General features: G+C 42.7%; 1 protein-coding gene across 7 annotated transcripts in view; it reads right to left on the minus strand.

Annotated features, from left to right (window-relative positions):
* Nucleotides 1-15469, minus strand: part of col16a1 (collagen, type XVI, alpha 1) — a 636201-nt gene that overhangs the window by 375254 nt on the left and 245478 nt on the right. For all 7 annotated transcript variants that reach the window (XM_085962342.1, XM_085962338.1, XM_085962337.1 and 4 more), the window contains exon 8: nt 3181-3318. In XM_085962342.1, coding sequence (XP_085818468.1) covers nt 3181-3318 — 138 coding nt within the window. The remainder of the gene's footprint in view (nt 1-3180; nt 3319-15469) is intronic.

Raw genomic sequence — 15469 nt, forward strand, 5'->3', positions numbered from 1 at the left:
TAAGAGAAATGAGTTCATGAATTCGTGCCAGTAATGCTTCTCCGCCATGCTTTATTGCCTCGGCAGGGATTCCATCTGCTCCTGAGGCCTTGTTGTTCTTCAGTTGTCAATGGCCTTTTCAACCTCATGCTGGGCTGGGGTTGTGCTGAGATGGTGGCGGGTAGCATGCTGTGGGATGGAGTTGAGGACACTCGTGTCAAAGACAGAGTCGTGGTTAAGGAGATCTTCGAAGTGCTCCTTCCAGTGGGCACTGACTGCCTCTCTGTCCTTGATGAGTACCTCTCCGTTCTTGGCCCGCAGTGGGGTAGGGCCTTGGGTGCTTGGGCCGTAGGCGGTCTTGACTGCGCTAAAGAATCCACGCACATCGTGGTTGTCGGCTAGCTGCTGGATCTCCTGCGCTTTCTCCACCCACCATCTGTTCTTTAGGTCGCGAGTTTTTTGTCGGCCTTCATGCTTCTGTAGAGCTGCTTTCTTGTTCTTGAGTTCTGTTGCTGTTTCCAGATCAGGAATGCCTTCCGCTTGCAGCTTATTAGCTCCTGGATCTCCTGGTTGTTCTCGTCGAACCAGTCTTGGTGTTTCCTGGTCGAGTGACCGAGCGTCTCTTCACAGGTGCTGATTATGGAGGCCTTGAGTGCAGACCAGGCACTGTGGACACCCTGTGTCTCTGCATCACTGGGAGTCATCAGGTTGTTTGTGAGGCGCAGGCTAAATAGGACTTTCTTAGCGGGGTCTTTGAGTGCTCCAGTGTTAAGTTTCCTGTGGCATTGTTTCTGTTGCCGCCGCTGTTTAGGGGCTACATTGATGGAGATGACAGAGCGGATTAGGAGGTGGTCTGTCCAGCATTCATCAGCTCCTGTCATGGCGCGGGTGATGTGGATGTCCTTGCGGTCCCGCGCTCGGACGATGACGTAGTCCAGCAGATGCCAGTGCTTGGAGCGAGGGTGCTGCCATGAAGCCTTGTACTTGTCTCCCTGATGGAACAAGGTGTTGGTTATGACAAGGCCATGTTCTAAGCACTTCGACAAGAGGAGGGTACCATTGGAGTTGGCTTTCCCTACCCCCTCTCTGCCGATCACACCTCCCCAGAGGTCTGTGTCCTTTCCAACTCTGGCGTTAAAGTCGCCAAGGAGGATCAGCTTGTCGCCCATTGGGACTCGGGACAGGGATTGTTCGAGGCTGGAGTAGAATTCTTCTTTGGTCTCGTCTGTGGCTTCCAGTGTTGGGGCACACGCACTGATGACCGCAGCGCACTGGTTCCGGGCTAGGGTGAGCCGTAGATTCATGAGGTGTTCGTTTATACTGCTAGAGGAGTCTCTGAGACGTTCAACTAGCTCATTTTTTGTGGCGAAGCCGACCCCATGGAGGCGGCGTTCTTCTTCAGGTTTGCCTTTCCAGAAGAAGGTATAACAACTGCCTTGCTCCTTGAGCTGGCCATCCCCTGCTCAGCGGGCCTCACTTAGGGCGGCGATGTCATTGTCGAATTGTCTGAGCTCCCGCGCAACGAGAGCTGTACGGCGTTCCGGTCTGTCTCTGTTGGGGTTGTCCATGAAGGTCCTGACGTTCCAGGTCCCAAACTTCATTTTAAAGGGTGGAAGATGCCTGTGCGTGAATTCTTTTATCGTGGGGTGTCCGTTGCACACCAGCTACCACACGGGCTTGACAGAGCAAGGTCTTGGTCCAATGGCAAGGGGATCCAAGATGATTGGAGACCAGGCTCTGCTACATCGGCCTAGCACACACACACACACACATACAAACATACTGCTACTGTCCTCCTCCCTCCTTCCTGCAGAAATTCCACTCTTATCTGTCTAGTTGTTGCCAGCGAATCAGGTGCAATGGATTCTCCTCCTGCTCCAGCATCGTTACCTCTGGACTCCTCCAAGGATCTATCCTTGGCCCCCCTCCTATTTCTTATCTACATGCTGCCCCTCGGCGACATCATCCAAAAATTGAACGTCAGGTTCCACATGTACGCTGAAAACACCCAGCTCTACCTCACCACCACCTCTCTCGACCCCTTCATTGTCCCTCATTTGTCACACTGCTTGTCCGACATCCAGTACTGGATGAGTAGAAATTTCCTGGAACTAAATATTGGGAAGACCAAAGCCATTGTCTTCGGTTCCAGCCACAAACCCTGTTAACGAGCCACCAACTCCATCCCTCTCCCTGCAACTATGTGAGGCTGAACCAGACCATTCACAAACTTAGCATCCTCTTTGACCCTGAGACGAGCTTCCGGCCATATATCCACTCCCTCAACGAAAAGGAAAGGGAAAGGGAAAGGGAAGGGATTTCTGTAGTCCCTTTAACACCAAGGATGTCCCTAAGTGCTCTATAGCCAATTAAATATTTTTGAAGTGTAGTTACTGTTATAATGTAGGAAACGCGGCAGCCAATTTGTGTACAGCAAGGTCCCACAAACAGTAATGTGATAATGACCAGATAATCTGTTTCAGTAAAGCTGGTTGAGGGATAAATATGGTTCAGGACACCGGGAGAACTCTCCTGCTCTTCTTCCAGCAGTGCCATGGGATCTTATAAGTCCACCGGAGAGGGCAGACGGAGCATTGGTTGAACGTCTCATCCGAAAGACGACACCTCTGACAGTGTTGTATTCCCTCAGTACCGCACTCTAGTGTCAACCTAGATTTTCTGCTCAAGTCTTTGGAGTGGGGCTTGAGCCCAGGACCGTCTGATGCAGAGGTCAGACTGCTACCACTGAGCCAGGCTGACACCTTAAATTTATCTTACTTACTCGCAGAGTTCACCAACTTTTCACACAAGATCTAACAGAACAGGATATTTTGATATTTTCACTGGGATGTTGCAAAATAACGTGTGGGTTTGTCTCAAATGCCAAAACAAGACTAAAACTTAGAAAAATCTCCCCACTGCCACCCAGTAACATGAACAGTATCGCAGCTCGACTGTGCAAGATCAGATTAAGGAGCGCTTTGTTTAATGGAGTATTCAGCCAAGGAAGCACAGGTAAATCTAAGCACAGTGAAGTTGGACAAACGCTGGCATTGTTTGTTAAGCTGCCCCTGATACACGGTTTGGGTCGTACAATAGATCAGAACACTGGCTGTAATTTTCCCCGTTATGCGTGAGGCAGGGTATCCCATCAGCTGGCAGCACCTACTAGAAAATCACCGGCGAACTAGCCCAGCTCACCTTAGTCTTCGTGTCCTCCTCCACGCAGAAGCATTTGGTGAGGACCTTCCCGCTTATCTGAGGTAGAGCTGCAATCAAGTTCTTCTTCTTCGCCTCAGCATTCCGCCTGCTCTTCGGGACGAGCAGCTCCGCAGCGCACTGCGAGAAAGACAGTCAATCGTGGCTAGTTAGCAATGCACGACAAGCTTTTATTTGGAAACAAAAACTCAACTGTAAGCAAAACTTTTAATCCTAACAAAAATTTCCTCTCACCTAAGATGCCCGCCCACCTGTTAAGCCCTGTGATCCCCACACTATCTCTTAGCTTTATAATTGAGAAACCTTGGGTGAGGCCAAAGGTGAAAAGAGGAAAGAAGATGAGGTAGATCAGGATGTTGTGCTCAGGTGGGGGATAAACAGGGGGGAGGTGGAGAATAGTGGAAAACGTGCTCTGATAACCACCTGAGAAACCAGGAGTATCCTTGTGGTACTTTGCAATGTTGAAGAGAGATGGAAGTGGTCTTACCCTGGAGATCCTGGAAGATTACAGATCTACAACCTATTGGGAGGACAGGGTGATCTAGAGGTCCAATGAAGCATTCACCAGCACTCTGAGTAAGTAAGGAATGAGAGTAAGAGTACACGATAGGGAAGAATGGTCTCCCTCAGATAGAATGCTCCATCTTTGTAGAGAACATCACATCCACTCGCCCTGCTCAGAACTGGGAACCCCATCAGATCGGGCCCAGTGATCGATAGTTCCCAGGGGAAAGTTGAAAGGAAACAGGAGGACATGAATAAACTTGCCGAATGGGCATATAATTGGCAAATGAAGTTCAACACAGATAAATGTGAGGTATTACATTTCGGTAGGAAGAATAGGGAGGTCACTCATTACTTGGAGGGTGCGAGTCTAGGTGGGGTAGAGGAACAAAGGGATCTTGGAGTACAAATACACAAATCACTAAAAGTTGCGACACAGGTTAGCAAGGCCATAAGAAGGGCAAACCAAGCACTAGGGTTTATTTCTAGAGGGATAGAATTGAAAAGGAGGGAAGTTATGCTAAACCTGTATCGAACCTTGGTTAGACCACACTTGGAGTACTGCATACAATTCTGGTCACCATGTTATAAAAAGGATATAGAGGCACTGGAGAGGGTGCAGAGAAGATTTACAAGGATGATGATACCAGAAATGCGAGGGTATACATATCAGGAAAGGATGAATAGGCTGGGCCTCTTTTCTCTTAAAAAAGAGGGCTGAGGGGTGACCTAATAGAGGTCTTTAAAAATATGAAAAATTTTGATACAGAGAGAATGTTTCAACTTGTGGGGAAGAGCATAACTAGAGGCCATCAATATAAGATAGTCACCAAGAAATCCAATAGGGAATTCAGAAGAAACTTCTTTACCCAGAGAGTGGTGAGAATGTGGAACTCACTACCACAGGGAGTGGTTGAAGCGAACAGTATAGATGCATTGAAGCGGAGGCTAGACAAGCATATGAGGGAGAAGGGAATAGAGGGTTATGCTGATAGAGTTAGATGAGGAAAGACGGGAGGAGGCTCGAGTGGAGCATAAACGGCGGCATGGACTGTATCCGTGCCATATATCCTATGTAAAAGTTTTTTAAATCTGCGATGGCTTCGTAATATTTTCAGTGGCAGTAAAGGTTCGAAGGGAGCTAGTGACACAGGAGACAGAGATACCATCCTTTGATCTCGACATCCTCGGTCTGAACCCAGCCTGGACTGATTGGATACCTGTCTGCCCGCTCTGGAGGCTGCAATGGCCCCAAATGAAGAGCAATTTCAATCCAGGTCCTAGTGGGCTCAAAGCCACAAGTCAAAATAACCACAACACGGCACGAATTTGCAGATCAACCATCTTGCTCGAGAGGCTGGTGCGGCCAATCAGTGGAATGGAGATCTTGTATTTTGAGCCATTTGATTGGTTCAGTTTCTGTTTTTGCTTCGCTCAATCTTGTACTTGTTTGGTTCACTGCCACACCTCTTCTAGGAATGCCGACCTTGAAGAAGTTCTGCTCTTCTCTTCGACGGGATCTCCGTTTGGCTCTTCAACCTTGTTCATCTTCATTACTTTCAGTTTCCCTTCTACCTCTTAATGTCTCTTCTCTTTTGTTCTCTCCCAGCCTGGCCTCTTAATCTATTTAATTTCCTGTGCTTCTTTAGTCTTCACAAAGGGTTTTCACCCGAAACATTGACTCTATTACCTCTCCAAGGATTTTGCCTGGCCTGCTGAGTTTTTCCAGCATTTTCTGTTGTTATTTCGGATTTCCAGCATCTGCAGTATTTTGCTAACTTACTGAGTTCTGATTGGTAGCAGGCAAAATTATTTTGAATTTTTTTTGGTTGTTTTTTTACTTACTGACGCATCAGTTGTTGAGTGTGATATTTGAGCGACTAAAAAAGTGTGCTACTGATGTGTGAGTGAATCATGAAACGTGACATTGAAATCTTCACACTATTGTACAATTTTCTGAAGAATATAGAACAGACAGATAAAGAAGAGGCAGATATAGAATAGATAGATAGATCAGTCACTTGCTGAATAGATTGATAGATCACTCCCTCTTTGAATAGATTGATAGATCACTCCCTCACTGAATAGATAGATAGATCACTCCCTCACTGAATAGATAGATAGATCACTCACTCACTGAATAGATCGATAGATCACTCTCTCACTGAAAAGATTGATAGATCACTCCCCAACTGAATAGATCGATAGATCACTCCCTCACTGAATAGATCGGTAGATCACTCCCTCACTGATTAGATAGATCACTCCCTCACTGATTAGATAGATAGATGACTCCCGCACTGAATAGATTGATAGATCACTGCCTCGCTGAATAGATTGATAGATCACTCCCTCACTGAATAGATAGATAGATAACTCCCTCACTGAATAGATAGATAGATGACTCCCTCACTGAATAGAAAGATAGATCACTCCTTCACTGAATAGAATGATAAATCACTCCCTAACTGAATAGATTGATAGATCACTCCCTCACTGAATAGATAAATACATCACTCCCTCACTGAATAGATCGATAGATCACTCCCTCACTGAATAGATCGGTAGATCACTCCCTCACTGATTAGATAGATCACTCCCTCACTGATTAGATAGATAGATCACTCCCTCACTGAATAGATAGATCACTCCTTCACTCAATAGATTGATAGATCACTCCCTCACTCAATAGATATAGATCACTCGCTCACTCAATAGATTGATAGATCACTCCCTCACTGAATAGATAGAGAGATCACTCCCTCACTGAATAGATAAATACATCACTCCCTCACTGAATAGATTGATAGATCACTCCCTCACTGAATAGATAGATAGATCACTCTCTCACTGATTAGATTGATAAATCACTCCCTCACTCAATAGTTTGATAGATCACTCCCTCACTGAATAGATAGATAGATCACTCCCTCACTGAATGGATTGATAGATCACTCCATCACTGAAGAGATAGATAGATCACTCCCTCACTGAATAGATAGATGACTCCCTCACTAAAGAGATAGATAGATCACTCCCTCACTGAATAGATAGATAGACCACTCCCTCACTGAATAGATTGATAGATCACTCCCTCACTGAATAGATAGATAGATCACTCCCTCACTGAATAGATTGATAGATCACTCCCTCACTGAATAGATAGATCGTTCACTCCCTCACTGAATAGATTGATAGATCACTCCCTCACTGAATAGATAGATAGATCAGTCCCTCACTGAATAGATGGATAGATCACTGCCTCACTGAATAGATTGATAGATCACTCACTCATTGAATAGATTGATAGATCACTCCCTCACTGAATAGATTGATAGATCACTCCTTCACTGAATAGAATGATAAATCACTCCCTAACTGAATAGATTGATAGATCACTCCCTCACTGAATAGATAAATACATCACTCCCTCACTGAATAGATTGATAGATCACTCCCTCACTGAAGAGAGAGATAGATCACTCCCTCACTGAATAGAAAGATAGATCACTCCCTCACTGAATAGATTGATAGATCACTCCCTCACTGATTAGACAGATAGATCACTCCCTCACTGATTAGATTGATAAATCACTCCCTCACTGATTACATAGATAGACCACTCCCTCACTGAATAGATTGATAGATCACACCTTCACTGAATAGATAGATAGCTCACTCCATCATTGAATAGATAGATAGATCACTCCCTCACTGAATAGAGAGATAGATCACTCCCTCACTGAATAGATAGATAGATGACTCCCTCACTGAATAGATAGACCATTCCTCGCTGAATAGATTGATAGATCACTCCCTCACTGAATAGATAGATAGATCACTCCCTCACTGAATAGATGGATAGATCACTCCCTCACTGAATAGATTGCTAGATCACTCCCTCATTGAATAGATAGATAGATCAGTCCCTCACTGAATAGATAGACAGATCACTGCCTCACTGAATAGATTGATAGATCACTCCCTCACTGAATAGATTGACAGATCACTCCCTCACTGAATAGGTTGATAGATCACTCCCTCACTGAATAGATTGATAGATCACTCCCTCACTGAATAGATTGATAGATCACTCCCTCACTGAATAGATAGGTCACTCCCTCACTGAATAGATAGATAGATCACTCCCTCACTGAATAGATAGATAGATCACTCCCTCACTGAATAGATTGATAGATCACTCCCTCACTGATTAGATAGATAGATCACTCCATCACTGAATAGATAGATAGATCACTCCCTCACTGAATAGATTGATAGATCACTCCCTCACTGATTAGACAGATAGATCACTCCATCACTGAATAGATAGATAGATCACTCCCTCACTGAATAGATTGATAGATCACTCCCTCACTGATTAGATAGATAGATCACTCCATCACTGAATAGATTGATAGATCACTCCCTCACTGAATAGATAGATCACTCCCTCACTGAATAGATAGATAGATCACTCCTTCACTGAATAGATAGATAGACCACTCCCTCACTGAATAGATTGATAGCACACTCCATCACTGAATAGATAGACCACTCCCTCCCTGAATAGATTGATAGATCACACCTTCAGTGAATAGATAGATAGCTCACTCCTTCACTGAATAAATAGACCACTCCCTCACTGAATAGATTGATAGATCACTCCCTCACTGAATAGATAGATAGATCACTCCCTCACTGAATAGATAGACCACTCCCTCGCTGAATAGATTGATAGATCACACCTTCACTGAATAGATAGATTGATCACTCCCTCACTGAATAGATAGATAGCTCACTCCTTCACTGAATAGATTGATAGATCACTCCCTCACTGAATAGATAGATAGACCACTCCCTCGCTGAATAGATTGATAGATCACACCTTCACTGAATAGATAGATTGATCACTCCCTCACTGAATAGATAGATAGCTCACTCCTTCACTGAATAGGTAGATAGACCACTCCCTCCCTAAATAGATTGATACATCACACCTTCACTGAACAGATAGATTGATCACTCCTTCACTGAATAGATTGATAGATCACTCCTTCTCTGAATAGACAGATAGATCACTCCCTCACTGAATAGATAGATAGCTCACTCCCTCACTGAATAGATAGAAAGATCACCCCCTCACTGAATAGATAGATAGATCACTGCCTCACTGAATAGATTGATAGATCACTCCCTCACTGAATAGATAGATCACTCCCTCACTGAATAGATAGATAGATGACTCCCTCACTGAATAGATTGATAGATCACTCCCTCACTGAATAGATAGATAGATGACTCCCTCACTGAATAGATTGATAGATCACTGCCTCGCTGAATAGATAGATCACTCCCTCACTGAATAGCTGGATAGATCACTCCCTCACTGAATAGATTGATAGATCACTCCCTCACTGAATAGATAGTTAGATCACTCCCTCACTGAATAGATAGATAGATGACTCCCTCACTGAATAGAATGATAAATCACTCCCTAACTGAATAGATTGATAGATCACTCCCTCACTGAATAGAGAAATACATCACTCTCTCACTGAATAGATTGATAGATCACTCCCTCACTGAAGAGATAGATACATCACTCCCTCACTGATTACATAGATAGACCACTCCCTCACTGAATAGATTGATAGATCACACCTTCACTGAATAGATAGATAGCTCACTCCTTCACTGAATAGATAGATCGGTCACTCCCTCACTGAATAGATAGATAGATCACTCCCTCACTGAATAGATAGATGACTCCCTCACTGAATAGATAGACCACTCCCTCGCTGAATAGATTGATAGATCACTCCCTCACTGGATAGATAGATAGATCACTCCCCCACTAAATAGATAGATAGATCACTCCCTCGCTGAATAGATTGCTAGATCACTCCCTCACTGAATAGATAGATAGATCAGTCCCTCACTGAATAGATAGACAGATCAAAGCCTCACTGAATAGATTGATAGATCACTCCCTCACTGAATAGATTGACAGATCACTCCCTCACAGAATAGGTTGATAGATCACTCCCTCACTGAATAGATTGATAGATCACTCCCTCACTGAATAGATTGATAGATCACTCCCTCACTGAATAGATAGATCACTCCCTCACTGAATAGATAGATAGATCACTCCCTCACTGAATAGATTGACAGATCACTCCCTCACTGATTAGATAGATAGATCACTCCATCACTGAATAGATTGATAGATCACTCCCTCACTGAATAGATTGATAGATCACTCCCTCACTGAATAGATAGATCACTCCCTCACTGAATAGATAGATAGATCACTCCTTCACTGAATAGATAGATAGCTCACTCCTTCACTGAATAAATAGACCACTTCCTCACTGAATAGATAGATAGATCACTCGCTCACTGAATAGATTGATAGATCACTCCCTCACTGAATAGATAGATAGATAACTCCCTCACTGAATAGATAGATAGATGACTCCCTCACTGAATAGAAAGATAGATCACTCCTTCACTGAATAGAATGATAAATCACTCCCTAACTGAATAGATTGATAGATCACTCCCTCACTGAATAGATAAGTACATCACTCCCTCACTGAATAGATCGATAGATCACTCCCTCACTGAATAGATCGGTAGATCACTACCTCACTGATTAGATAGATCACTCCCTCACTGATTAGATAGATAGATCACTCCCTCACTGAATAGGTAGATAGATCACTCCCTCACTGAATAGGTAGATAGATCACTCCCTCACTGATTAGATTGATAGATCACTCCCTCACTCAATAGATATAGATCATTCCCTCACTGAATAGATTGATAGATCACTCCCTCACTGAATAGATAGGTAGATCACTCTCTCACTGATTAGATTGATAAATCACTCCCTCACTCAATAGTTTGATAGATCACACCCTCACTGAATAGATAGATAGATCACTCCCTCACTGAATAGATTGATAGATCACTCCATCACTGAATCGATTGATAGACCACTCCCTCACTGAATAGATAGATGACTCCCTCACTAAATAGATAGACAGATCACTCCCTCACTGAATAGATAGACCACTCCCTCACTGAATAGATTGATAGATCACTCCCTCACTGAATAGATAGATAGATCACTCCCTCACTGAATAGATAGATCGTTCACTCCCTCACTGAATAGATAGATAGATGACTCCCTCACTGAATAGATAGATAGATCACACCTTCTCTGAATAGATAGATAGCTCACTCCTTCACTGAATAAATAGATAGATCACTCCCTCACTGAACAGATCGATAGATCACTCCCTCACTGAATAGATAGATATATGACTCCCTCACTGAATAGATAGATAGATCACTCCCTCACTGAATAGATAGATAGATCACTCACTCACTGAATAGAAAGATAGATCACACCCTCACTGAATAGATTGATAGATCACTCCCTCACTGAATAGATAGATAGATCACTCCCTCACTGCAAAGATAGATCACACCCTCACTGCATTGATAGATCACTCCCTCACTGAATAGATATATCACTCCCTCACTGAATAGATTGATTGATCACGACCTCACTGAATAGATAGATCACTCCCTCACTGAATAGATTGATAGATCACTCCCTCACGGAATTAATAGATCACTCCCTCACTGAATAGACAGATGGATCACTCCGTCACTAAATAGATTGATAGATCACTCACACACTGAATAGATTCATAGATCACTCCCTCCCTGAATAGATAGATAGATCACTCCCTCACTGAATAGATTGATAGATCACTCCCTCACTGAATAGATTGATAGTTCACTCACTCACTGAATAGATTGATAGCTCACTCCCTCACTGAATACATAGATGGATCACTCCCTCACTGAATAGATTGATAGATCACTCCCTCACTGAATAGATTGATAGATCTCTCCCTCACTGAATACAGAGATAGATCAGTCCCTCACTGAATAGACAGATAGATCACTCCCTCACTGAATAGATTGATGGATCACTCCCTCACTGAATAGACAGATAGATCACTCCCTCACTGAATAGATAGATAGATCACTCCCTCACTGAATAGATTGATAGATCACACCCTCACTGAATAGATTGATAGATCACTCCCTCACTGAATAGATTGATAGATCAGTCTCTCACTGAAAAGATTGATAGATCACTCCCTCACTGAATAGATAGATCACTCCCTCACTGAATAGATAGATAGATCACTCCCTCACTCAATAGATTGATAGATCACTCCCTCACTGAATAGAAAGATAGATCACACCCTCACTGAACAGATAGATCACTCCGTCGCTGAATAGAAAGATAGATCACACCCTGACTGAATAGATAGATAGATCACTCCCTCACTGAATAGATTGATAGATCACTCCCTCACTGAATAGATAGAAAGATCACTCCCTCACTGAATAGATTGATAGATCACTCCCTCACTGAAAATATTGATAGATCACTCCCTCACTGAATGGATAGATAGATCACTCCCTCACTGAATAGATAGATAGACCACTCCCTTGCTGAATAGATTGATAGATCACACCTTCACTGAATAGATAGATAGCTCACTCCTTCACTGAATAAATAGATAGATCACTCCCTCACTGAACAGATAGATAGATCACTCCCTCACTGAATAGATAGATAGATGACTCCCTCACTGAATAGATAGATAGATCACTCCCTCACTGAATAGATAGATAGATGACTCCCTCACTGAAGAGATAGATAGATGATTCCCTCACTGAATAGATAGATAGATCACTCCCTCACTGAATAGATTGATAGATCACTCCCTCCCTGAATAAACAGATAGATCACTCCCTCACTGAACAGATAGATAGATCACTCCCTCACTGAATAGATAGATAGATGACTCCCTCACTGAATAGATAGATAGATCACTCCCTCACTTAATAGTTTGATAGATCACTCCCTCACTGAATAGATAGATAGATCAGTCCCTCACAGAATAGATAGATAGATCACTGCCACACTGAATAGACAGATAGATCACTCCCTCACTTAATAGATAGATAGATGACTCCCTCACTGAATAGATAGATCAGTCCCTCACAGAATATATAGATAGATCACTGCCACACTGAATAGATAGATAGATCACTCCCTCACTGAATAGATAGATCACACCTTCACTGAATAGATAGATAGCTCACGACTTCACTGAATAGATTGATAGATCACTCCCTCACTGAATAGGTAGATAGATCACTCCCTCACTGAACAGATAGATAGATCACTCCCTCACTGAATACATTGATAGATCACTCCCTCACTGAATAGATTGATAGATCACTCCCTCACTGAATAGATAGATAGATTACTCCTTCACTGAATAGATAGATAGATGACTTCCTCACTGAATAGATAGATAGACCACTCCCTCGCTGAATAGATTGATAGATCACTCCCTCACTTAATAGATTGATAGATCACTCCCTCACTGAATAGATAGATCACTCCCTCACTGAATAAATTGATAGATCACTCCCTCACTGAATAGATAGATCACTCCTTCACTGAATAGATTGATAGATCACTCCCTCACTGAATAGATAGATCACTCCCTCACTGAATAGATTGATAGATCACTCCCTCACTGAATAGATAGATCACTCATTCACTGAATAGATTGATAGATCACTCCTTCACTGAATAGATTGATAGATCACTCCCTCACTGAATAGATAGATAGACCACTTCCTCACTGAATAGATAGATCACTCTCCCATTGAATAGATTGATAGATCACTCCCTCACTGAAGATTGACAGATCACTCCCTCACTGAATAGATAGATAGATCACTCCCGCACTGAATAGATTGATAGATCACTCCCTCACTGAATAGATAGATAGATTACTCCCTCACTCAATAGATTGATCAATCACTCCCTCACTGAATAGATAGATAGATCACTCCCTCACTGAATAGATTGATAGATCACTCTCTCACTGAATAGATAGATAGACCACTCCCTCACTGAATAGACAGATAGATCAGTCCCTCACTGAATGGATAGATAGATCGCACCCTCACTGAATAGATTGGTAGCTCACTCCCTCACTGAACAGATAGATAGACCACTCCCTCACTGAATAGATTGATAGATCACTCCCTCACTGAATAGATAGATCACTCCCTCACCGAATTGATTGATAGATCACTCCCTCACTGAATAGATAGATCACTCCCTCACTGCATAGATAGATCACTCCCTCACTGCATTGATAGATCACTCCCTCACTGAATAGATATATCACTCCCTCATTGAATAGATTGATAGATCACTCCCTCACTGAATAGATAGATCACTCCATCACTGAATAGATTGATAGATCACTCCCTCACTGAATTAATAGATCACTCCCTCACTGAATAGATAGATGGATCACTCCCTCACTAAATAGATTGATAGATCACTCCCTCACTGAATAGATAGATAGATCATTCCCTCACTGAATAGATTGATAGATCACTCCCTCCCTGAATAGAAAGATAGATCACTCCCTCACTGAATAGATTGATAGATCACTCCCTCACTGAATAGATTGATAGATCACTCACTCACTGAATAGATTGATAGATCACTCCCTCACTGAATAGATAGATAGATCACTCCCTCACTGAATAGATTGATGGATCACTCCCTCACTGAATAGACAGATAGATCACTCCCTCACTGAATAGATAGATAGATCACTCCCTCACTGAATAGATTGATAGATCACTCTCTCACTGAATAGTTTGATAGATCACTCCCTCACTGAATAGAAAGATAGATCACACCCTCACTGAATATATAGATAGGTCACTCCCTCGCTGAATAGAAAGATAGATCACACCCTCACTGAATAGATAGAAGGATCACACCCTCACTGAATATTGATAGATCACTCCCTCACTGAATAGATTGATAGATCACTCCCTCGCTGAATAGATAGATAGATCACTCCCTCAATGAATAGATTGATAGATCACTCCCTCACAGAAAAGATTGATAGATCACTCCCTCACTGAATAGATAGATAGATCACTCCCTCACTGAATAGATAGATAGATCACACCCTCACTGAATAGATAGATAGATCACTCCCTCACTGAATAGATTGATAGATCACTCCCTCACTGAATAGATAGATAGATCACTCCCTCACTGAATAGATGGATAGATGACTCCCTCACTGAATAGATGTAGACCACTCCCTCGCTGAATAGATTGATAGATCACACCTTCTCTGAATAGATAGATAGCTCACTCCTTCACTGAATAAATAGATAGATCACTCCCTCACTGAACAGATAGATAGATCACTCCCTCACTGAATAGAGAGATAGATGACTCCCTCACTGAATAGATAGATAGATCACTCCCTCACTGAATAGATAGATAGATGACTCCCTCACTGAAGAGATAGATAGATGATTCCCTCACTGAATAGATAGATAGATCACTCCCTCACTGAATAGATTGATAGATCACTCCCTCCCTGAATAAATAGATAGATCACTCCCTCACTGAACAGATAGATAGATCACTCCCTCACTGAATAGACAGATAGATGACTCCCTCACTGAATAGATAGATAGATCACTCCCTCACTTAATAGTTTGATAGATCACTCCCTCACTGAATAGATAGATAGATCAGTCCCTCACAGAATAGTTAGATAGATCACTGCCACACTGAATAGATAGATAGATTACTCCCTCACTCAAT

This window comes from Somniosus microcephalus, chromosome 20 (genome assembly GCF_052327205.1).
Source record: "Somniosus microcephalus isolate GS21.2 chromosome 20, FLI_Smic_1.0, whole genome shotgun sequence".
NCBI lineage: Eukaryota > Metazoa > Chordata > Chondrichthyes > Squaliformes > Somniosidae > Somniosus > Somniosus microcephalus.